The sequence below is a fragment of the Echinops telfairi genome, unplaced genomic scaffold (genome assembly GCF_000313985.2).
Source record: "Echinops telfairi isolate 266 unplaced genomic scaffold, ASM31398v2 ScPeMD7_7400;HRSCAF=8409, whole genome shotgun sequence".
NCBI lineage: Eukaryota > Metazoa > Chordata > Mammalia > Afrosoricida > Tenrecidae > Echinops > Echinops telfairi.
In genome coordinates, this window is record NW_022111300.1 from 13145207 (window position 1) to 13166581 (window position 21375).

General features: G+C 43.3%; 1 protein-coding gene across 4 annotated transcripts in view; it reads right to left on the reverse strand.

The window, feature by feature from the left end:
- The window catches only part of CHST9 (carbohydrate sulfotransferase 9), a 287603-nt gene that overhangs the window by 12271 nt on the left and 253957 nt on the right, over window positions 1–21375 (reverse strand). For 2 of the 4 annotated variants that reach the window (XM_045296061.1, XM_045296060.1), the window contains one exon: window positions 19962–19999. In XM_045296061.1, coding sequence (XP_045151996.1) covers window positions 19962–19999 — 38 coding nt within the window. Of the gene's footprint in view, window positions 1–101; window positions 179–19961; window positions 20000–20353; window positions 20402–21375 lie in introns of those variants that run through there. The other 2 variants (XM_045296062.1, XM_045296063.1) reach the window with 2 other exon arrangements.

Genomic DNA, 21375 nt, shown 5'->3' on the forward strand with positions numbered 1-21375 from the left:
GAATGTACAAATGCGCTTTACACAGTTGATGTCTGTATGGATTGTGATGAGTTGTATGAGCCCCTAATGAAATGATTTAAAAAAAAAAAAGAAACACCGACCTAGTTTTGCATCCATGTTCTACCATGTTATGTCTGAGTAACTTTGATGAATCTTTTGTGCTTTTTCTAGCTTCAGTCTCCTTGTCAGTGAAATGGTGACAGTCATCAAACCCATCCTTGTAGACTAGTTGGATTACCTGGAATGAATGTTAAGAGCGCTTAAGGGAAAATAGGTCCTCAGTAAATCTTAGTTATTCTTTTTGATCCATTCTATGGATAGTTATTTATTACACATATTATAGGTGAAAAGTATTCTCCAGGTTTATCTACTCCTCCCCCTCCTTCCTCCCCTCCAACCTCTCCTTTTTTTTTCTTCTCTCTCCCTTCCAGTGTTAAGCAAAGTTAAGTGTATGAGGGGGTTTCACAAACTTCATAGAAAAATGGAATAAAAAGACAATGTGACCTTTTCCCCAATGATTTGAAGGCTCTTTGTATGAAAAATGTTAAATTTTATAGGGAGGTGGAGAAGAAAGTTGAGCAAAAGATAATTGAAAGATGAAATGGGGAAGAAAAAAAATCCATTGAAATGGCTACAAAGTCAAAGCAAATGAAAGAGAAGAGCAGGCCACTGGAAGTGCTAGGCGAGCCCAGTGAACATGCGGGACCAGGGCACCGGGAGAAACCCATGAGCCGATACTCTTCACCTGTGCTCTGCACGACCCCTCACACTGCTTCAACTCAGAATAGTTCGTGAAGTAATGCTCTTCAAGTTGATCCAGAGAGTAGAATCTAGGCTCATAATCCTAGATGCAGGGAGTAAAATTATGGCTTATTTTTCAATTTTGAGTTAAATTTTATTAAAAAGCATTCTTTTAAAGTGACAGAAGCTTAAAATATGGGGGGCTGATGAAGTAACAGAATATAAACATCAACAGAAAGGTTTTGTAAAGATCAGTGCTGCGCGTAGGTTTGGCAAAGCCACCAGGAACTGAAAACAGGGAGCACTATAATTATTGAAGCAGATGTGCTTCCCTCCTGTAGGTTCAATCAGCTCTCAGAGGTTTCTCATGACATCCTCTTCCTCAATGATGTAGAAAGAACGAGCCTATCGCTTCCTCTTCAAGCTTACAGATAACTACATTAAGATGGACCCGGTAATAACTTGACAACATCACTCTGTAAAGGCCTCGAGGCATTCAGAAGTTGGTCTAGTTCTCTCAGGTCCAACCCAGGGAACTTTATTTAGCACAGCACCTGACATTTTAAAGAAATACAAAACTTGAATGAGAGCGGCACTTTGATACAGTGAAGCCTGTTACAATGTCCGGTTCTCATTCTTTCCTCTCTCCTGTCAAGCTTGCCATGTCGCTTGTGGGCGTTGCTGGTTGTTGCGGGGTTGGTTCTCCTCATGGTGACCCCAGGCATCGCATGCATGACATATTGGCTGGCCCTGAGACACTCCCATGATTGGCAGTATCATCTAGTTCATCACTGCTGCCACTCGGGAGCTCACCTGCCAGCACTATGTCAGAATGACAGTCTCATGTGACCCACAGGGTCTCCTCTGATTCATTTGCAGCAGTAGATCACCAGATTTCTCTTGCTTGCTCTGCAGGAACCTTTAGTCCAACACGAACGACCCTGCTGGTATTTGCCATACTGAGGGCATAACTTCCAGCATCATAGCCCCACGGCAGGCAGTGCAATACTAGACACAGATAGATGAGTGGTGGCAACTATGAAGTAAGAAAAAAGTCAAGGTCAAAGGAAGAGCAAGGGGGAAGAACATTGCTGTGAGGCCAAAGGTGGGGTGGCTGGAGAGGTTAGTGAAGGAGATTGAGAAGGATGGGTTTTGAGTCTGACCATCTGGGTTCTCTACGTATTTCTTGGGAGATTTTAGAGCACTGGCTGTCTTTTCCTAGAAGCAGATCCTGACACCAGGATTGGAATGAAAATAGTTTATCTGAGAATCGATTCCAGAAAACATTGGCACAAAAGTGAGGAACTGAGACAGAGACAGAAGACCAAGAATAAAGCGTGAAGTAGCAAGCAAGTTAGCACGGTGGGCACTGGAGCTGAGTTCTACTCAGGAACTCGGGAACTCCAAGAGCCAAGTAGAACAAGCGCCCAGAGTTAGCCTACCCAGTCCAATCAGTCATTGATTGAGGGCTTTGGGGGAGAGGGCTGGAAATCCAAGCCTGCACCACAGGCACGTTGTTGAACTCTCTCCGGTGAAAGTCCAGCCAGAGAACAAAGACATCTTGAGATGAGAGCATATGGGGAGGGCACAGTCTTCCTTTGAAGAGTAAATGAACTTTCAGCACTCCCTGTTCCTCAGCTTTAAGACACAAATTCTAAAAGGTATTTGTTGAGATTTTGTTGGCATTTGGGTGGGATACACAATGCCAAACACCCAAATTCTATCTCATCTTAATCATTCTTCCTTCATAAGCATTCATGGGGTGTGTTTGCATATATAGGCAAAATATATTTTAAAAATATATTTAAAATACAATGGAGAACACGAATCCTTTCAAGTTCCATGGAACCATAGTCCTGTGAACTTGAGCTGCACCAAACAGACAGGAAAGCAACTGAACCAAAAGGCCTTTTTAGACTTTTACTGAAACTTGTGTTAGAATCTCAGTTCTCTGATTCTGACATGCTGATGGCAAGGGAAGATGAATCCTTTTGAATATTAACTCTAGTAAATGAAGTTAAGAAACACTCAGCGCCGTGTCTGACACAGAGTAGGCTTCGACAAAACACGAATTCCACCTGACCATGCCTTTCTTCTCGGATGTTCCCGCTACACTGGGAATGTCATGTCCAATGTTGACTTTTCAACTTCAGACTGGAACCGTCACTGAAAATGGACCCTGTTTGCAGCAGCAGGGAGAATTCCAGTGGGCACTGATTTGGTGAGAGGTGAAACTCATCACAAGGCCAACTGGAAAACCATGAGGTGGCTGGAAGCCTGGGCTCTGACCAGGTGGCGAGAGAGAGCCAGCTAAGCCCTAGAGACTGTAGCCTACACTCCCTTGAGGCTAGACTAAAAAATATGGAGAGACCGGGGCAGTGATTGATAAGAGGAACAAAGAGCAGCCACAAAGAGAAGCAGGGCCCCAAAGGAAGCGCTGGATGAAGATCACCACAGAGCTAAGGGATTTTGCATGTTCTGAGGGCATGCATCTCAGGAAGCTGCTTATACTTAGGGACCTGTTCCTCCCCCAACCTACTGCCTCCTGGTCCAAAGTTAAGCCTGGTAACAGCCATGCCAACTGTGAGAGCAGCAGTGCCACCGGCAGCCTTACCGTCCATTGCTCTCATTCGGTTAAGCATCAGCCAAGCCCAGATCAGATTCGCCTGTGTCAGCACCTTTGAGTGGCAGCCCCCGCCCTGTCTGGCTTCCATCTGCCTGTGTTATCTGACAGCTCGGCTTGGAGCAACGCTGAGCCCGGCCCGACTCTTCTTGAGATCAGGCAACTTGTATTTCGGTGTTACGATTGGTAGCCCGGGCCCTGAGCGAGGAGGCACCATTTGCCTGTCGCCCCAGATCCTGCCCTGGGGATCCTGAGGTCAAGCTGAGGAGGGTTCATTGTGAGGGGCAGAATGCGAAAGAAGAATGCCGGGACTAAACTGGCAGCAAGGCAAGAGGGGATCCCAGTGGGTTGTGACCCGCGAGTGCAGAATAAATAGAGCCCTGCGGACACTAAGAGATGATGGAATGATAAGTCGGCAAGGTCATGCCTATTCATGAATAAAGGTACATTCACTTCCTCACTGTAATTTTAAATTTAGAAACTTTGCTGGGAGTGGTGGTGGAGTGGATTAGAAGCTTCAGGATGAAAGCCCTGAAAGATGACTATACTTGATTCTATATCTCAATAAAAGGGCAACAGATGTTGGACAGTGTAAGACATGACAAAATAATAATTTATAATTATTGAGGGTTTGTGAGGTAGGGTGGGGTGGAGAGGGAGGGGAAAAAATGAGGAGCTAATACCAAGGGCTCAAGTAGAAAGCAAATGTTTTGAGAAGGATGATGGCAACACATGTACAAATGTGTTTGACACAATGGATGGATGCACGCATTGTGATAAGAGATGTACGAGCCCCCAATAAAATGAGTTTTAAATAAAGGAAGTAAGAGGCATCTGAGGTCACTGTCTCCTCTTTCGCACCCTCTTTCTTTGCAAGGCCAGGTGTGAGGGGCACCATTTTTGATCCCTGAGCCCGAGGGTGCGAGTCTTCTGTGTCCAGAAAACTTCTTGCTGGAACTCGTATGAAATGAGCTTCTGTTGGACTGAAGAGGCCCCAGTGGGTTCCTGCCACCTGCGGCCAAGCCTGGGATGCGCAACAGTATGCTGCTGGTGGATAGATAGGATGGAGAGATGTTGGACCACGCCAACACCTTTTGTTTGTTTGTCTAGTTGTTGATTTTTATAGAACAGTTGGGGGACTAGTGCTGATCTCCAATCATAATTCTTTAATATTTTGAGAGATGGATGAACAGAGATCTTCTTTAAGGTGTTTATAGAGACATATTGATAGTAAAGCAAGCAGGCATGATTCTCTAAAAGTCCTAGACATATCGCCCCATCTTCACTCTCCTTTTCCTCATTGCAATTTTATAAGCTGCTCCTTGGAAGGGGCAAAGGTATCTTGGCATGCTTTGCTTAAAAATAATATCCTAGATTTTGAATATGATCTACTTTTCGCATGAAGGGGCACTGGTTGTTCACTGAAAGGAAATCTCAGGCTTCGTGCAGGAGAGTTTTTGAGGACTTCCCATAAGTGTAGGTCTCTAACTTGCTACCAATATTAGAGCAAAATGAAAGTGTGTGGAATTGAGTTCACCTGTGATGTCCAAAGACTTTCACTGGAAATTCCGGATCAGTTTGCCGACCAGGGGAAAGAACTTGTTTACCCGTGGTCATGACCTGCAGCTTGTGACTCTTTGGTCCAGAACATGTCCCCTCCTGAGCTAGGAGAGTGTATTTGTGCTAATGGGCAAGAGAGGTCCAATTGTCTGCCTTGACTCTTGTCAGGGTGCTACTCTCCCCAGTTAAAGGAAATCCCCCAGAATCCAGGCAACTGGAACAGAATGAGTGACTTCTGGGCTCTGTACCTGAATCACTGATGACACGAGAAAGGTTGAATGTATCTTTCAACTCCGGATAAAACCCTAGTGCCTGGAGAATCTGGTCCAGGTGTCTTTTATAAACGAGAAGAGCTGTACTATGCTGTTTGCATGGCAAGTGATGTATTAAGGGAAACTACCCACTTCCTGCCATGACTAAAGGCCCATGCAAACAGATCACCTGAAGGTTCAGTCCACACAATGACTAACTGCTTTTTGGTCAGGCCCATACGACCAACTCATTTTTAGCAAAATCTAATTTTCATAATCTAGGTAGCAACTTAGAGGAATGGTCAGAAAAATAGAAGAGAATATTTTCATTTACTGTATTTTGAAATAACTTCTCTGGGGCTACAGCACCCTTCAGTGGTCATCTCCAGGGTAACTGACATCATTTTGCTCCCCAAAATTCATATTTTTACTCTCATCCAGTCATTTTTTCTGTTCAGCGTATCCTTCAAGGCATTTTCAAGCCTCCACCCCTACACAGTTGCAGTCTGGGGAGGACTGCCATGGGAATTGGGATGGTTAATTGTACGTGTTAACTTGGGTAGGCTCTGGAACTTCGTTGTATGGTCAAACACTAGTCTAGATGTTTCTTGATGATATGTTGCAGATGTAAGTTAGTCCCTGGGTGGTATAAATGGTTGATGCTGCTAACCGAAAGCTTCATGATTAGAGTCTACATATATGCAACCATTTAAAATGACCTTCAATAAAATTTTAGTTGCATGTAATCTTGACTACATTGTTTGATCATTTCTGCACTTTGCCAGGTCACTTTTCTTTGGAACAGCACAAATATGGCTCTTTTCTAGTCAATTGGCCAGATAACTGTCTTCAAATTTCTTTGCATAGATGAGTGAGTGCTTTCAGTGCTTCATCAGTTTGTTGAAGCATCTCAGTGGGGATTCTGTCAATCCTGAAGCCTTTATTTTTGCTATTGCTTTCAGTGCAGCTTGGATCTCCTCCTTCAGCATCACTCGTTCTTGATCATATGCCACCCCTTGATATGGTTGAATGTCAACCAGTTCTTTTTGATACAGGGACTCCGCATGTCTTCTATCTTCTTTTGATGAACCCTGGTTCATTTACTATTTTGTCCACAGACTCTTTCAAAATGGCAACTTGAAAATGTGGATTTTTCCCCTTCATTTCTTTCTGCTTGGTATTTGACGAGCACGTTCTTTTTTCCCCTTTGGTCTTCTAGTTCTAGGTCTTTGTACACATTCTTAGAGTGCTTTTCTTGTTCTTGAGCGCTCCTTCGAAATATTCTGCAGTTCACTCTTTGTACTGCATGATTTCTTTCCTTTGTGTTAGCTACTCTATGTTCAAGAGCGCATTTCCATCTCCCCTGCCACTCACTCTGGCCTTTTCTTTCAGTTTTCTTTTTCCTGTCTTTCTAATGGCCACTTGCTTTCTTCATGTAAGATGCTCTTGATGCCATTCTACACAACAGCTGGTCTTCAGTCATCCGTGTTCAATGCGTTACATCTGTTCTTAAAATTGTCTTTAAATTCAGGCTGAGTCTGCTCAAGAGTGTGGCGTGGTTTGGGTTTTCTTCCCTTTCCACCTGAGTTTACATATGAGCAACGAACGGTCTGTTCCATAGTTGGCTCCTGGCCGTGCTGTCATTGATGATATTGAGATGCTCCACCCTCTCTTCCCATAAATGTAGTCCATTTGATTCCTATGTATTCTACCTGGGGTGTGTGTCTATGTCCATGGGTATACTCAGTGTTTATGTTGTTGAAAAAGTTTCCTCTCAGAGAAGAATTCACTGATCTTGTAAACTGCTTTTATGTGATTTATAGCTCCTTTCCTATCACCAATGCCATATTTTTCAACTACCCAGTCTTCCTCTTCGTTTCCAAGTCCTGTATGACAATTGCTAGTGATGACCAATGCATCCTGACGGCCTGCTTTATCAATTTCAGATGAAAGAAGCAAGTAGACTTCTTCAGTTAATCCATTGTGGGCTTTCATGCTTGGTATGTAAATTTGAATAATAGCTGAATTTTAAAGGTCTTGTAGGCATGTAGATATTTTCCTGTCAAATGCAACATTGCCCTCCAACATAGTCCTTGAAATGTTCTTTCTGAAAATGCATGCGACCATCTTTCTTGAAATGTTCACTCCTAGCAGAGTAAACCACATGATGGTCTAATTAAAAACGGCCACTCCCAGTGCATTTCACTTCACTGATAACCTAGGATATAGATCTTAGTGTGTTCTCCTTTTTTTTTTTTTTTGACAACTTAAATATTTCCTAGATTGATATTTCAAACATTCCATGTTCTGGTTATTAGTGGATGTTTGCAGCTGTTTGTTCTCATGTTGAGCATTTCAGTGGCTAATCCCTCTGAAGGGGGGCAGCTTATCCCCTCCCCCCCCAAGTTTCTTCTTAGTCTACAAGCTTCACCAACATTTGTTCGCCCTGGGTGATGGTTGGTATTTTAACTGCAGGTCACACTGCTTCCAGCATCAGAGCAACATGTAAACCACTGCAGTTAGACCAACTGAAAGATGAGTGATGGAGGGATTCCCCGGAGGTGCAGTGTAAGCCAGTGGATGCTGTAGAGAGGAGGATGAGACGCGATTTGCACTTTACATGTCTCATTCAGCCTGTCGTGTAGACGGGACCGGGCTTGGAAATGGGAGAAAATGCATGTAGTGCAGAGATTGAAGACTTGACACAGTTGATCTGGAGCAAAAGGAAAATACTGGATAAAGTTTCAGGAAAATTCCACACAAATTTTCCTGAGGTCATGTTCCAAACTTTTTTACAGTGCTACCATGCTACATTTCCTCCTGAACCAAATCTCAATAACTTTGGCTTCCGAAATTCTCCATTAGGGTCATGCCTTTAAATAGCTGCCCCTCCACTGAGAACTTGTTAAATTTCTGTCTTTGCCAAGAACACTTTCCCTTGACCCCAGCTTCCCCAAACTCCCACAATGCCTATCCCACAAATACCACTTGTCATTAAGTCAAGTCCAAATCCTTTTGACTTCACGCGCAGCAGAATAGAACTGCGACCCACAGTGATTATAAGGGCTGGTTTGGGGGAAGTAAATGATCGGGATTTTCTCCCAAGGTGCTTCTGGGTAGATTGAAAATTCCATCCTTTCAGTTAGCAGCTGAGCATGTTAGCGGTTTTCACGCGCAGGGACTCCATGATCCGTCTATTGAATAGTTAATAAGAAAACTTGCAGTGGCACAGGTTCGGTTATTCTGTATCACGTTTGAGGTATGCTCGTCTTCGCTTTCAAGATGGAAACCCCCTCCGAGCAGGCACCATGCGTGTGCTCTCTTCCCTAGCCTCCACGGTTCTGGGCACAACCTTACAGGGCACTTGTCCAAACTTTCCTATCGATTGATTGAAAGCATACATCACGGACATTTATCTCTTCAATATTTCCCTTGTATGAAGAAGGGTGATTATCTGTCAATATTTATTGCACCATTGAACCAATGTGCAATGCATTAATCATTTCTGAGATAACCAGCTGAGGCTTGATTGTGATCCCTTTTTATTTTGCTGAGATAATTTCACTTGCTTTGGAGTTTATGAGGCCATAAGTGGCTCCCATCTGTCGATGAGCATATTTCTAAGAGTCATTTAGACTCAAGTATGAAATACTTGAGGGGAAGTTAAATTGTAACTTTTATATTAAGTGTCATCTTAGTCACAGAACCAAAATTGGAAGCATGTGTTCAATTTCGGTCTTTCATTTTCAAAGCTTTAGGTCGGGCAAAGAATTAATTTCATTTGTGTACAAAGTAGATTATACTTAATAAAATCTGTTTTGTTTATAGTCACATTCTAGTCAATCCATTGCTTTTGAAAATGAGGACAATCTGATTGGCTAATCATTCAACATAGTAAATTACATTATTCTACATCCACAGAACATTGGCGTAATTGAATTATCCAGTAATAGTATGATGAAAATATTCCCTTCTAATACATTTTGGGCAAGACACATACCAATGATGAAACAGTGAAGAGTCTTGTTTATTCCATCCGTGTTTGATGATTGGCCACAGAATGTAACATAACACTTCTGTGGATAATAACTTTTTCCACATTAAGGATAAGAAAAATGTGGCTGCTTTCACTGGGACCCTTTCTCATGCACTGATTTTTTTCACTACTTGTCCGCATTTCTTTTCCTTCCAGAAATTTCTTCTCTTTACAAAATAAAGTTAAATAAAATTAGTTTCATAGTCAAAGGGAGACTGTTGTCACTTTTTTCTTTCTAAGTAGAAGTAGGAAACTTGCTAAGCACTTACTTTACTTGCGGTCCTGATGGAGGTCAAAGAGCATGTCCCTCAGCAACGTACAGAAACACACGAAAATCGGCAGACGGTGTCAGGGAAATCCCTTCATTAAGGCTGGGTGCGCTCCATGTTCGGGGTTGGCTATGGGGCTATGCCATATTGAGAGTATGGATTCTATAGAAATGACCTGGAGTAATAGTCCTGAATTCTTAAAGTCACTTTGAGGACTGAGGTGAACCTGACCCAAACCCTGATATTTTCAACCGCTTCATATGCATGTGGAAGGTGGACAATTAAGGAGGAAGAAGAATTGATCCTTTTGAATTGTGGTGATGGCACAGAACATTGACCACATCGTGGAAAGGTCAGAAGGACAAACAAACCCGTCTGGAAGAAGTACAGCCAGAATGCTCCTTAGAGGCAAGGATGACATGGCTTTGAGTTATCCGTTGAGACCGGAGCCTTGAAAAGGGCATCATAACAACAAAAAAAGCAAACAAAGAACCAAACAACAACAAAAAAGGGGCATCTTCCTTGGTAAAGCAGAAGATCAATGAAAAAGAGGAAGACCCTCCAGGAGACTGACTGACACAGTGGCTGCTGTGATGGGCTCAGACAATTGTGAGGATGGCCCCGTCCCGGGCGGTGTTCAGTTCTGTTGTATACAGAACTGACTTGATGGCTAACAGCACCACTTCTTAAGACAAAAACGACCTAACAACAATGACACTTCTTTACAAAATGGAGGCAGACATGGTAAGGAAAATGGCAAAGGGCCAGGCAAAGTTTCATTTTGTTGTATATAAAATCACCAGGAGTCCTAGCTGATTCTATGAGAACTAACCACAACAGCTTCTGAAAAACGTGTTTTAAATGTCCTTATGGATTCATAGTTGCCCTAGAGGGCAAAGGAGTACCGTTTCCTAGGGTTTCCCAGACAGTAAATTCTTATAGAAGCAGACCACCCAGGAAGTGGCTGATGGGTTTGATTGACAAACCTTTAAGGGAACAGCCCAGTGCTTGGCCCATCCCACCATCGGGGCTCCTGATACTGTTCTAAATCTCCACTGTTGTTAACCATTATAGCATGTATATTCAAACCCAGGACAACTCAACTCTGTTCCATTCAGTCCCTGGCTTTAACCCCAGGAAACCAGTGAAACACTTTCTGCAGGGAGTCTGTGTTGCCTGACTGCTCTCCTGCTTGACAGGGTCTCTACCGACTGTGTTCTGATAGCAGAAGTCGGGTACTGTGATTGGTGTAATGTGTTTGGAGAGAAATCTCAAGTGATGGTGCTAACCATTTGACTGATGAATTCTGCTACATGAAAAATTTTCATTTATGCAGCTGATCTTCAAGTGCTGTTACGAACAAGCAGGAAGGAATAGGGCTAGGGAAACTCAAGAGAGAAAGAAAAGGAGATAAACAAGTGGACCAGAAAATCATGCGTAAGATTACTGACTGGGAGGTTAACAGTCAGAACCCACCAGTTACTTCACAGGAGGAAGATGAGGTAAGGATTTACAGCCTCAGAAACCCTCGAGGGCAATTCTCCTCTCCCACGCTATGGAATCAACTCAATGGCAGTGGGTTCTGGAGTTTCCCTTTTTCTTTTAGTGGGTGAAATACTTTTAGGTTGTTTTATTCACTTCCATTGGATGGTACACTTACTATTTTTATTCTTTTTAATAGAGACTACATTTTCAGCACAGTGTTCCAGTATCCCATATTTTTTCCCACACTATGTGCAATGATGCCATTATTTTTAATAACGAAGAACTGACACAAGAGTTTTAACGGAAGATTTATTTATGATTTTTCTGGAAAATTAAAGAACAAACATAGGTTTAACAGAGGATGCGGATAGCGGAGTGTATTTCTATTCCGGTTTTATATCCATAGTACTGTTGCGTGGTTCTGCCAAGGAAAAGTGCCACCGGGTAGTAGCTTATCTCAGTGCATTTTTCCTTCTCTTTTCTTAATCTCTTTCCAGGCGATAAATAATTTTCTCTGAGAACAGATTCATTCATTTTTTTTCATTTGTTTAACTAAAAAGTAATTTAAAGCTCCATAGAGTGAGTATACGCTCACCTTGATTAAGATTCTTTGAAAAAAGACATAGCAAATCAAATACATCTGTATTCTGCAGTCTCACAGCTGATTGTGAGGATGTTGGTGTCAACATTGGACAGCTCATTAGGGTGATTATGTGGGGGCTCGTTTAATTCGTAGTACAACTAGCAGAGAAAATACAAATGCACATCATGACACAGAAAAGGGTTTCAGAGTGAGATATGCCAGGATTCTGAAGGGTCTTCATCAGAAGATATGGATAGCGTGATAACACAGCAATGCAGTCACACGGTGGGGTTGGAGCACCGTATTCAATTTGGTGCAGCTACTGGCAAATCTCCTTTCACCTCTGTGACCTAATTGCCCACATCTGAACCTGCCTCCCTCATAAGGTAACATAATGAGACTTACGTCATTGTAATCATATATAAAAGTCAGCATACTTCTTGCACAATGAAAGTTCTTGAAGTCATTACCATGACTGAGTGTTAAGCCTGGTGACCTGCTTTCTTAAACACTACAGCCAAGACAGCCCTATGGTAGCTTTTAATAGGTAGCTCTGAATTGGGTGCCAAGGATGGAAGCTAACAAGAAGAGGCACTGAAATACTGAGAACATTACTACGCTCTCAAGCCATGTGCATAAAATGGTGATTAAAATACCTACCCTCATTAGGGTGCTGCAGCAAATTAATGAAGTACCCAGCATTGAGTGACTTGCGCAATTATTGCTCATTATTGTTAAGAAACATTCCATGTGTTTGAGTGGGAACTATTTGTATACTGCTTGCTAATAGCTTTCACGTGGTTACTAATAAACACTTTTCCTGATTCCAACTGTTATCTTCTTCATGATGTTCATACTTTTAAGACAACCCAGGGCTATTTTCTCACTTCTCTTTGTTTTGACAATATCAATACGAAACCAGGAGCCCTGATGGAGCAATGGGTTACACGTTGGGCTGCTAACTGCTAGGTTAATAGTTTGAACCCCCCAGCTGCTCTCAGAAAGATGAGGCTTTGTACTCCTGTAAAAAGCGACAGTCTCAGAACCCCCCAGGGGCAGGTCTCCTCTGGGCTGGAGGGTTGCTACGAGTCAGCATCGACTGATGGCAGTGAGTTTTTCAGATGCCACCCGGACATACTAGTCTAACTGTCTTGGGTTCTAGTCAAACTGGAGGGTCGCTGCCCTCTGACTTGTCTTCATCAGTTTCTACATTCGGAAGTCATCTGAGCTTCGATCAAAGCCATCTCTTATAAACGTTAACCATGATTACTGTCGCCACTTTTGACCCTTTCCAACTTGCTTTTGAGAGTTAAAAAAGAGATTTCCTAATTAGGATGGCTTTTAAAAAGTCCAATTTCCAGTTGTTGAAGGTAATCTTTAGAGAGAATTAAGGGACTGGGATCTTTACTAGTTCCATTAGTGCTGAAGTTGAAAAAGGAAAATATCTTTAAAACAAAAGAAGCCCCTGGAGCGCATGGCCATTTTGGTAAGGCGAGCGCAAGGTGCTGCAATCCCTGGGCCTGTTCTACAGGTCGTGCGACCCTGGAGATGCAGCAGAGAATGGCACTGCCATGCGTACCCTGGAGGGCAAGTCAGGGGCCCAAGTTCTGACCCAAACAAACTGCTTCATGTTCTCTGAGTACTTATCTAATGTTAAAGAAAAAATCCGGGCAGCCTGCACTTTCCTTCTTTCCTCCTCCTGATGATGTGGACTTGCGTCTTATGAATTTGGTTTAGTTTCCTGACCTGGGAGGGCAAACCTGGCTCCTGTATGATTCAGTAACACAAGGTTGGAACATTCCAGGGTGTCACGTGTAGCCAATATCTGGCGACTCACTCACTGCCAGTGAGTTGATGCTGACTCACAGTGACCTATAGGGCAGGGTAGAACTGGCCCTGTGAGCTTCCAAGATTGTAATTCTTGATGGGAATAGAGAGCCCCATCTTTCTCCTGTGGAGCGGTTGGTTATTTCAAACTGCTGACCTTGCAGTTTGCAGTCCAATGCCTAATCACTACACCACCAGCTCTCCCACCTGGCTAGTAGGATGCTAATTTAGTGAGTTGACTAATTTACATCCCAACAGCCATTGGTTGAGTGCTGATGATTTGCAAGGCCTAAGAGTGAACACGGAAATGAACCAGTATAATTTCTTACCTTTAGGGCGAGGCTATCTAGTTACAAACACCACACGGGGATACAAATAATGGGAATGAAGAGATGATTTTGCAAGAGTCAATAGTAGAGGAGCAAACAAAGTCACATCAGACTATAGAAGAGCAAGGGATCGTTTTCAGCTCTGAGATGAAAGAGTTTCATGTAGATGCAGAATTAGGGTTGGGTCCTGGACTCTGAGTAAATTTTGAATAGTCAGAGTAGGGGGTCAGCATGTTGATGGAATCAATGATACAGTACTCAGTGTGCATAAAGGAGCAGAACGGGAAATGGTTCTAGGAAGGCTGGGAGGACCTTCTCCCGATGAGTTAGAGTTCATTAAAAGCAAGCAAGCAAGCAAGTGAGCAAACCCCCAATGGAACCTATTGCTGTGGAGTCACTTCTGACCCCTGCTGACCCCTTGTGCTGCGGAGTAGAACTGCAATCTTTATGGAGGCCAATGAGCAGATCTTCTTTGTGCGTGTGGTCACTTTTGGTTAGATGAGTGCAAACCAGTTGTGCCATCCAATCGCTTAGTAGATCATCATTCGCAAACAAACAAATAAACAAAACTAATGCAAACTCACTGTCATCGAGTAGATTCCAACTCATAGGTACCTTATAGGCTGTAGTGCTTCCTCTGAGGGTATCTGAGATGGGTAACCCTTGATGGGCGTAGAGAGCCTCATCTTTCTCACATGGAGCCAATGGTGGTGTTGAACTGCTGGCCTTGCAGTTAACCCAATGTCTAACCACTACGGATACCACAACTCTTCTAGGAGATTATAGAACCTTGTATTTCAAACTCAAGGGTTAGTATTATATTCTACAGACATGTTATACACAACTGTTCATCACAAGGTCAGCAGTTTGAGCCCACCAGCCACTCTGAGGAGCAAAATTGAGGCTGCACATTCCTGTAAAGATTTTTTTTTAATCTCAGAAACACAAAGGGGCAGTTTTACATTATCCTGTAGGGTCACTATGAGCCAGAATTAATACAATAACAGTGAGTTTAAAACATATATTAGAGCCATCTATTGAGTTTTTAAAATTACAGATGTCTAAGCAATATTCATGAAAGAGTATAAATGGAGGCCCCCACACAATATGTCTACACATTCACACGTTCTAAAACAAGCTACGCCTAGGCCTGGCCCTTGTTCCCACTCAGGATCTTTAGCTGGTCACAAGAGATCGCTCTCATGATGAAGAGGCTAGAGGAGCCCCACTCTCCCTGAGGTCAAGGCTGCGCCAGGATCCAGAGTATTTTGGGGGCAGGACAGGAGAGGTCAGGGCTCAGACCAGAGACTCAAGTTCCTTTGGACAGGTTCATCTCCTTCATGTTTGACTTTCTGACTCAGGATTGCCAGCCAGTTTTAAATACCTCTTAAAAGTTTACCACTGAGCAGAGGGGAGCTGGGAGATAGGCTTAGATGGGCTATACAGCTTACCTGACCATCCTTCTACTACCTAACACCTGCCTCAAAACTAAAGCCACTGCACTTTGTCTGGTTTTACAGGACAGAGGCTGAGATTTTAACCAAGATTCCTGGGTGAAATAGAGGATGGAGGGAAAAGCTGAGCAACTGAGGCAGGGAAGGCAATGAGAAGCCACTAAGCCAGCAAGCTCAGGACTGAACTAGAGCAAGGGGATGCGGGCACAGGAACAGAAGATGGGCTGAGAAGGTTCTCAGAAGAACAAATCAGACATGCCTGGAATCGGAAGGAGAAAGGTCTGGGATGACGTGAAGTTTCTCGCTTTTGTTGCGGTCAGTGGTCTTCTCTCTGAACTCAGGGCATCACAGAGAGCTTGTCAGCCTTCTTAGCAGCCAGGGTTGAAAATTCAAGTGCTACTGAGATGTGCAGATGCCACCGCCTTGCTTGCTGAAAGGGAGGAGGACTTGAAGCCCTTGCTGATGACGATCAAGGATAGGGATTACAACGCATTTTAAAGAAGACTATACAGCTGTACAAAACTATACAATGTAAGGAATCATCACAACTGGAACAATGGATAATAAATATCATGATAAATGGGAGAAAGGTTGAAGTTTTCAAGGATTTTGTCTTGCTTGGATCCTCCATCAATGCTCATGGAAGTCAGGAGATCAAAAGCTGCATTATATAAATCTCTTGGACAAGACTTCTTTGGAGGATTGAAAAGCAAGGATGTTACTTTGAGGACTAAGGTGCACCTTGGCGCAAGCCATGGTATTTTCATTTGCATTATATGCAGGTGAAGTTGAACGTTTAATAAGGAAGATCAAAGAAGAATTGATGAATCTGAATTGTGTTGCTGGAGAAGAATATTAAAGGCACCATGGACTTCTAAAAGGACAAACAGATGTGTCTTGGAGGAAATACGGCCAGAGTGATCCTTAGAGGCAAAGACGGTGAAACTTCATCTTATATACTTTGGACAAGTTGTTAGGAGAGACCAGTCCCCGGGGAAGGACATCATGTTTGGTAAAATAAAGGGGCAGAAAAAAATAGAGGAAGGCCCTAGGAGTTGGATTGACACAATGGCTGCACAGGAAATGTGTGAGGAGGGCATAGGACCTGGCAGTGTTTCATTCTGCCATGCATGGGTCGCTATGGGTCGGAACTAACAGGATCCCACCAACTAACAACAGCATCAGGAGCACAGTTCTCTCCACAAGAAACTGAGCTCCTCCTTCAGTGTCCCTCTTTGTCCCCTCCCTGTGTAAACACCACGCACTATTTGATCACAGGTTTCAGTTGTCTACTCTATAAAAAGCAATGTCCAGCAGGTGTGGATAGGTACCCTCCAGGTTTTAATCCCCTACTGTGGTCCTTAGGCAATTTCATGTCAACTTGATACAAGAGTGAAGGGTTGGAGTCTAGCCTGTCAATCAGGTCACAGTCTGATGATTCCTCCTTGTGGGCTTGGACTTCTCATAAGGATTCTGGGAAGTTGCTCTCTCTTGATTCTACCATTTCTCTCTCTCTCTCTCTCTCTCTCTCTCTCTCTCTCTCTCTGTGTGATGTTCCTGTTGACAAGCCACATGGAGCCATGCTGATGGCAGCGAAAGCCCTGGAGATGCTTCCACCCTCATTGGATCCACATCACTTTCCACTCACCAGCCTGTGATCTTCCTGCTTTGGGCAGCATTGCATGTGCTCTAAGAGTCTGAAGAGGAATTCAAGGACGAGTATCAGACATATGGGCTAACAGCGATTTATGGACTTGATCTGGACCGGGCTGGGATGTTTTCTCATATACAGGTGCTCTTTGATATACAGCTCTCTCTCATGCATATACGAGTGTTTCTGGATTTGTTTCTCTAGTCAGCTCAGTCTAACACACCTACTCAGTAAAAAGGCTGTTTCCCATGTTAAAACGCTTTATATTCGGTTTCCCCATTCTCTTGCAGGTTGTATTTGAATTTGTTTTCAAAGTTATTTTTGGCTAGTGTTGCAAGGTATTTAATCTATTATACAAATTATTCAGAGAATTTATAGGAGATTTCATCTTGAAGAGGAACATTTCTCAGGAGCGGAAACTGCTGCAGTGCTGAATTGCCAGAGACAGCTGAAAAAAATAGGTCACGCATTCATCGCATTCGGAGACATGCACTGCCAACCATTCGCGGCTCATTTCTGTGCTCTTCTCGTAAACAGGCCACGTTCACAGCTACTTAAAAAAAAAAAAGGCATAAACATTTCCCAAGTGAATTACACAGGGAAGTCAGCATCCTCTCCACCAGCTCCCACATTGTTTGTTCTCAGAGCTCAGGTGTGGTCAAATAGCTGTGGGCAGAATCCGCTTGGATCACGGCCAGCAGGCCTCCCCTCACCCCAGGCCGGATTTCTCACGGTGGTGAGCAATTCATAGTTTGCCTGATGGAAATAAATAAAAAGGTTGAAGAACTCAGTTTCCGATTTCAATAGAAGTATGCGATCCAGAGTGCCTGGTGGGAAGGATCTCAAGGCGAGATGAACTCTTGGCGCTGTGTTTCCTTTCTGACCCAGAACCCGGGATTGATGATCCAAAGTGAGTGTTCACACCTGTTCTCAAGCGTTGGATTCGTTTGTTGGCAGAGGGATTTGAGGAAGGTGGGGCTTCGCTTCTTGACTTTTCGCCTGAGTAAGTCGGCGGTGTCAGGTGCCTCTTTGAATTGTATTGTCTGTGCCTTCTTAGGTCGTGCGTGGGCCACACGTCTGGGTTGAATTCGTCTTCCAGGATCGAATTCAAACGATCAGCTGGCAGATGCAATTCTGAGAATGACTACAAAGTGAATGCACTTAAGACTCTTCCCTCTTAGGTGAAAAAGCCCAACGAATTCCACTCTCATCAAGTGGAAGCCACGACAGGGCTATCCAGCATCCAATCAATGCCTACTATTGGGAGCAAATATAGGGTGGGCGTCATCGGTGAATACGCATTCTCTTAGTTTGACCAAACATCAAAAGAAGGAAGATGGAGGAAATGAAAATCTACCCATAAGAAAGGGCCGTAATACATTTTTGACCAGGCGCTTTTATTTTTGAAGTTAATAAAGAAACTGGGGCTTTGTAGAAAGAAAGGCATCCCCCGTGCAATTTAAATAATTAACAATGGCAGCCACGGAAAAGCAGACCTTCACTGCCTATTTCACAACCTTTAGCAAACCACCTGGGGGCATCAACAAAAGGAGTGCAAATGAATCTCAACCCACTGGGGTATCTAAAAGCAATCGAAAATAAAAATGATAAAGAAACTACATTCAAGAGGAAAAGCAAGGAGTTGGAGTGGCCAGTGGGTTGCACTGTCAAGTGTTAAGTTGGCTGTGAACATTCAGAGTCCTATTCAAAAGCAAACTACCCTCTAATACACTCAGACTGACTTTTGCCTACTGGTTTTATATTCTCCAAGCCCACTGACTATTGTAAAGTTGTGATGAGCTAGCTGCAGGGCACCTGACACAGATTCGGTAAGGTTTACTTTGCGTGGAAAGACCAGGGGGGCCAAATAGGAACCTATTTTTGGAGTCGAAGAGGAGAAGGCATTGAAAAATATACTCTTAAGTGGTATAAATGCAGATTTACTACCCTTCTCTGTGGCAAGCGCCAGGGATGATTTATGCCAAGGGAGAAAAACAAAGCCAAACAATACACTGAGATGTAGGTCTGCAGTGAAACCTGAGCGGATGTTGCCCCAGGCTCACGCCTGCATCCCCGAGCTCCACCCTCACAGGCTGCCTTCCTGGGAGCTGTAACTGGACCACAAATGCATCTGGCAAAACCCTTCACTGGTCTGTAGGGACAACTGGTTATTTTAAGCCCTTTAACCAATTAAATAGAAAGACTCTGCCTCCCATATAAAAACTAACTACATGTACACCAGGAGGTTAGAGGGATGGTGTGGGCGGGGGAGGGGAGGGAGAGAAAGGGGGGAGTCATCACAGGGTTGGATATATAGCCCACCCTGCAGTGGGACAAATAACAGAATTGTGGGTGGAGGGAAAACACAGACAGTGTAAGACACAAAATAAAAACATATATAGTTGATCAAGGATTCACGAGGGTGGGAGGGTGGTGGAGGGAGGGGAAAAAAGAGGAGCTGATACCAACAGTTTAAGTAGAAAGAAAATGTGTTGGAAATGTTGATGACAACATCTGTACAAGGGTGCTTAATACAACTGAATGATGGATTGTCATAAGATTTGTTAAAGCCCCCCCATAAAGTGATTAATAAATAATTTAAAAACCCCACTACGTACAAAAGCTAGATAAGAAACAATGAAGCAGACAGGAAGAGGTACATATGTAGCTCACTGTGAGTTGAAACCGAAGACCTTCGTGAAAAGTTTCCTGTATTTGGGGGTGGTTCTCATTGTGTGGGGTGCAGTGACTTTCTGCAGGGTCAGTTAACACGAGGGGGGATCACTAAAGGGCCAGTCGCTTGAGTTAAGGAAAAATTAGATAAACTCCTCTATTTGTAGCCATGACAGCATCAATGCAGAAGCCAAGGGTCACAGGGATGTTGACAAATCAAACAGGCAGGTTCCTTTTCTCTGCTGTTTCCAATTTCGCGCTGGGTGGGGCAGGGGATGGAAATGGGCACAGGAGAGAGAGATCAGGAAAGTGTCCGTCCACCCACATAGGGCCAGTCTATTTGTTCTTGGAACCAATAACATGTAGATGGTTTAGCTCTAAGCACTAGCAAGCCCTTTTAAAACCTGCATGTACAGATACTTCATAATTCACATTTGAAACAAAATTTATAGGACAGGTTATGAAAAGTGAGGAAATACCTGGTTGCTGATATGTTCCTGGTTGTTTTCTCTAGTCACTGAAAGAGAAGGCAAAAAGGAAATTTAGCATTTGGGGTATGAAATTGAATACCAGGCAATATTGATCTTGCACTGTGTCCACATTGTAGTTGTCCTGGGCTCTCTGGGAAATAATTTATATCACAATATAGATACTTTCAATCATGATTGGAATTAAAAAAACCCAAACACAACCTAAATAAACCAAGAAGATAACAGAAAATCGAGTGGAAATCCAGGAAGGGTGATACCAGAAGAATGCATTCAACTCTGGCAGATAACTGGGAGGACATGAAAAGGACCGACGAGAAATTTGAGCCACAGCCAATTCCAGATTCCTGAACAATGGCAACCTGTTCAGGCCGAACTCTAACCTGGGGCTCAGCGAACCTTGAGGACTGGACAAGGAGACTTGGCGGAGGCTGGCGTGGCAGCGTGCTGCTTTTGAAAACCTTTCTTCACCTGTGAAGATGATGAAGACATTACTGCTTTTGGCGATGGTGCTGCTAGACATTAAAGATGCAAACCACCCGCTTTATAAATTGCATCTGAGTCTGAACAGGATAAAGTCAGACTAATGCATAAAAGCAACAGAGGGGCATCCCTAAAAGGAAAGGAATGTCTTAGTAATAATAACTGAACTAACCACCTCCCCGCCCACGAGGAGAGGGAGTAAAGGAGAAGACGCTGGGGGCACAGGGTTAATATGGGGTGGTGCACACCTCAATGCGGGAGCAGTACTGCTGGACGCTGCTGTCAAATCAATTCTAAAGCATAGCGACCCCACATCTGCCATGCACAGTGTGAGGAGAACTGTCTTCCATAGGGTTTCTATAGCTGTCATTTGGGAATTAGATTACCATGCACTTACATTTTACTAAACATACCATTGTGGTGCTTGCTTGTTTTTAAGTTAAACTTTTAATTTTGACATAAATGTAAGTTCACATATACCTGTAAACAATAATACAGAGAGAGCCCACGTATACCGTATCCAATTTCCTCCAATGGCAACATCTTGCAAAATTACAGTCCAATATCACAGCCAAAATAATGACTTGATACAGTCAAGATGCAAAATATTCCATCATTACAAGAACCCTTTGTCCTGTTTTAGCCACATCTTCTCTCCCACCCTTTTCCTCCTCTTAATCCTGGATGGACACTCATCTCTTCTCTATTTTTAAAATCATACTGCCATTTCAAGAATATTATATACATGGAGTCATACATTACGTGACCTTTTGGAGTTAGCTTTATTGGCTCAGCATAATTATTTGGAGATCCACCGAGCTTGTTGTACACATCAGTAGTCATAGTTATTTTTGTGGCAGAACAGTAGACTATGGCACAACCACATCACTGTTGGTTTAGCCATTCAACTGTTGAAGGACAT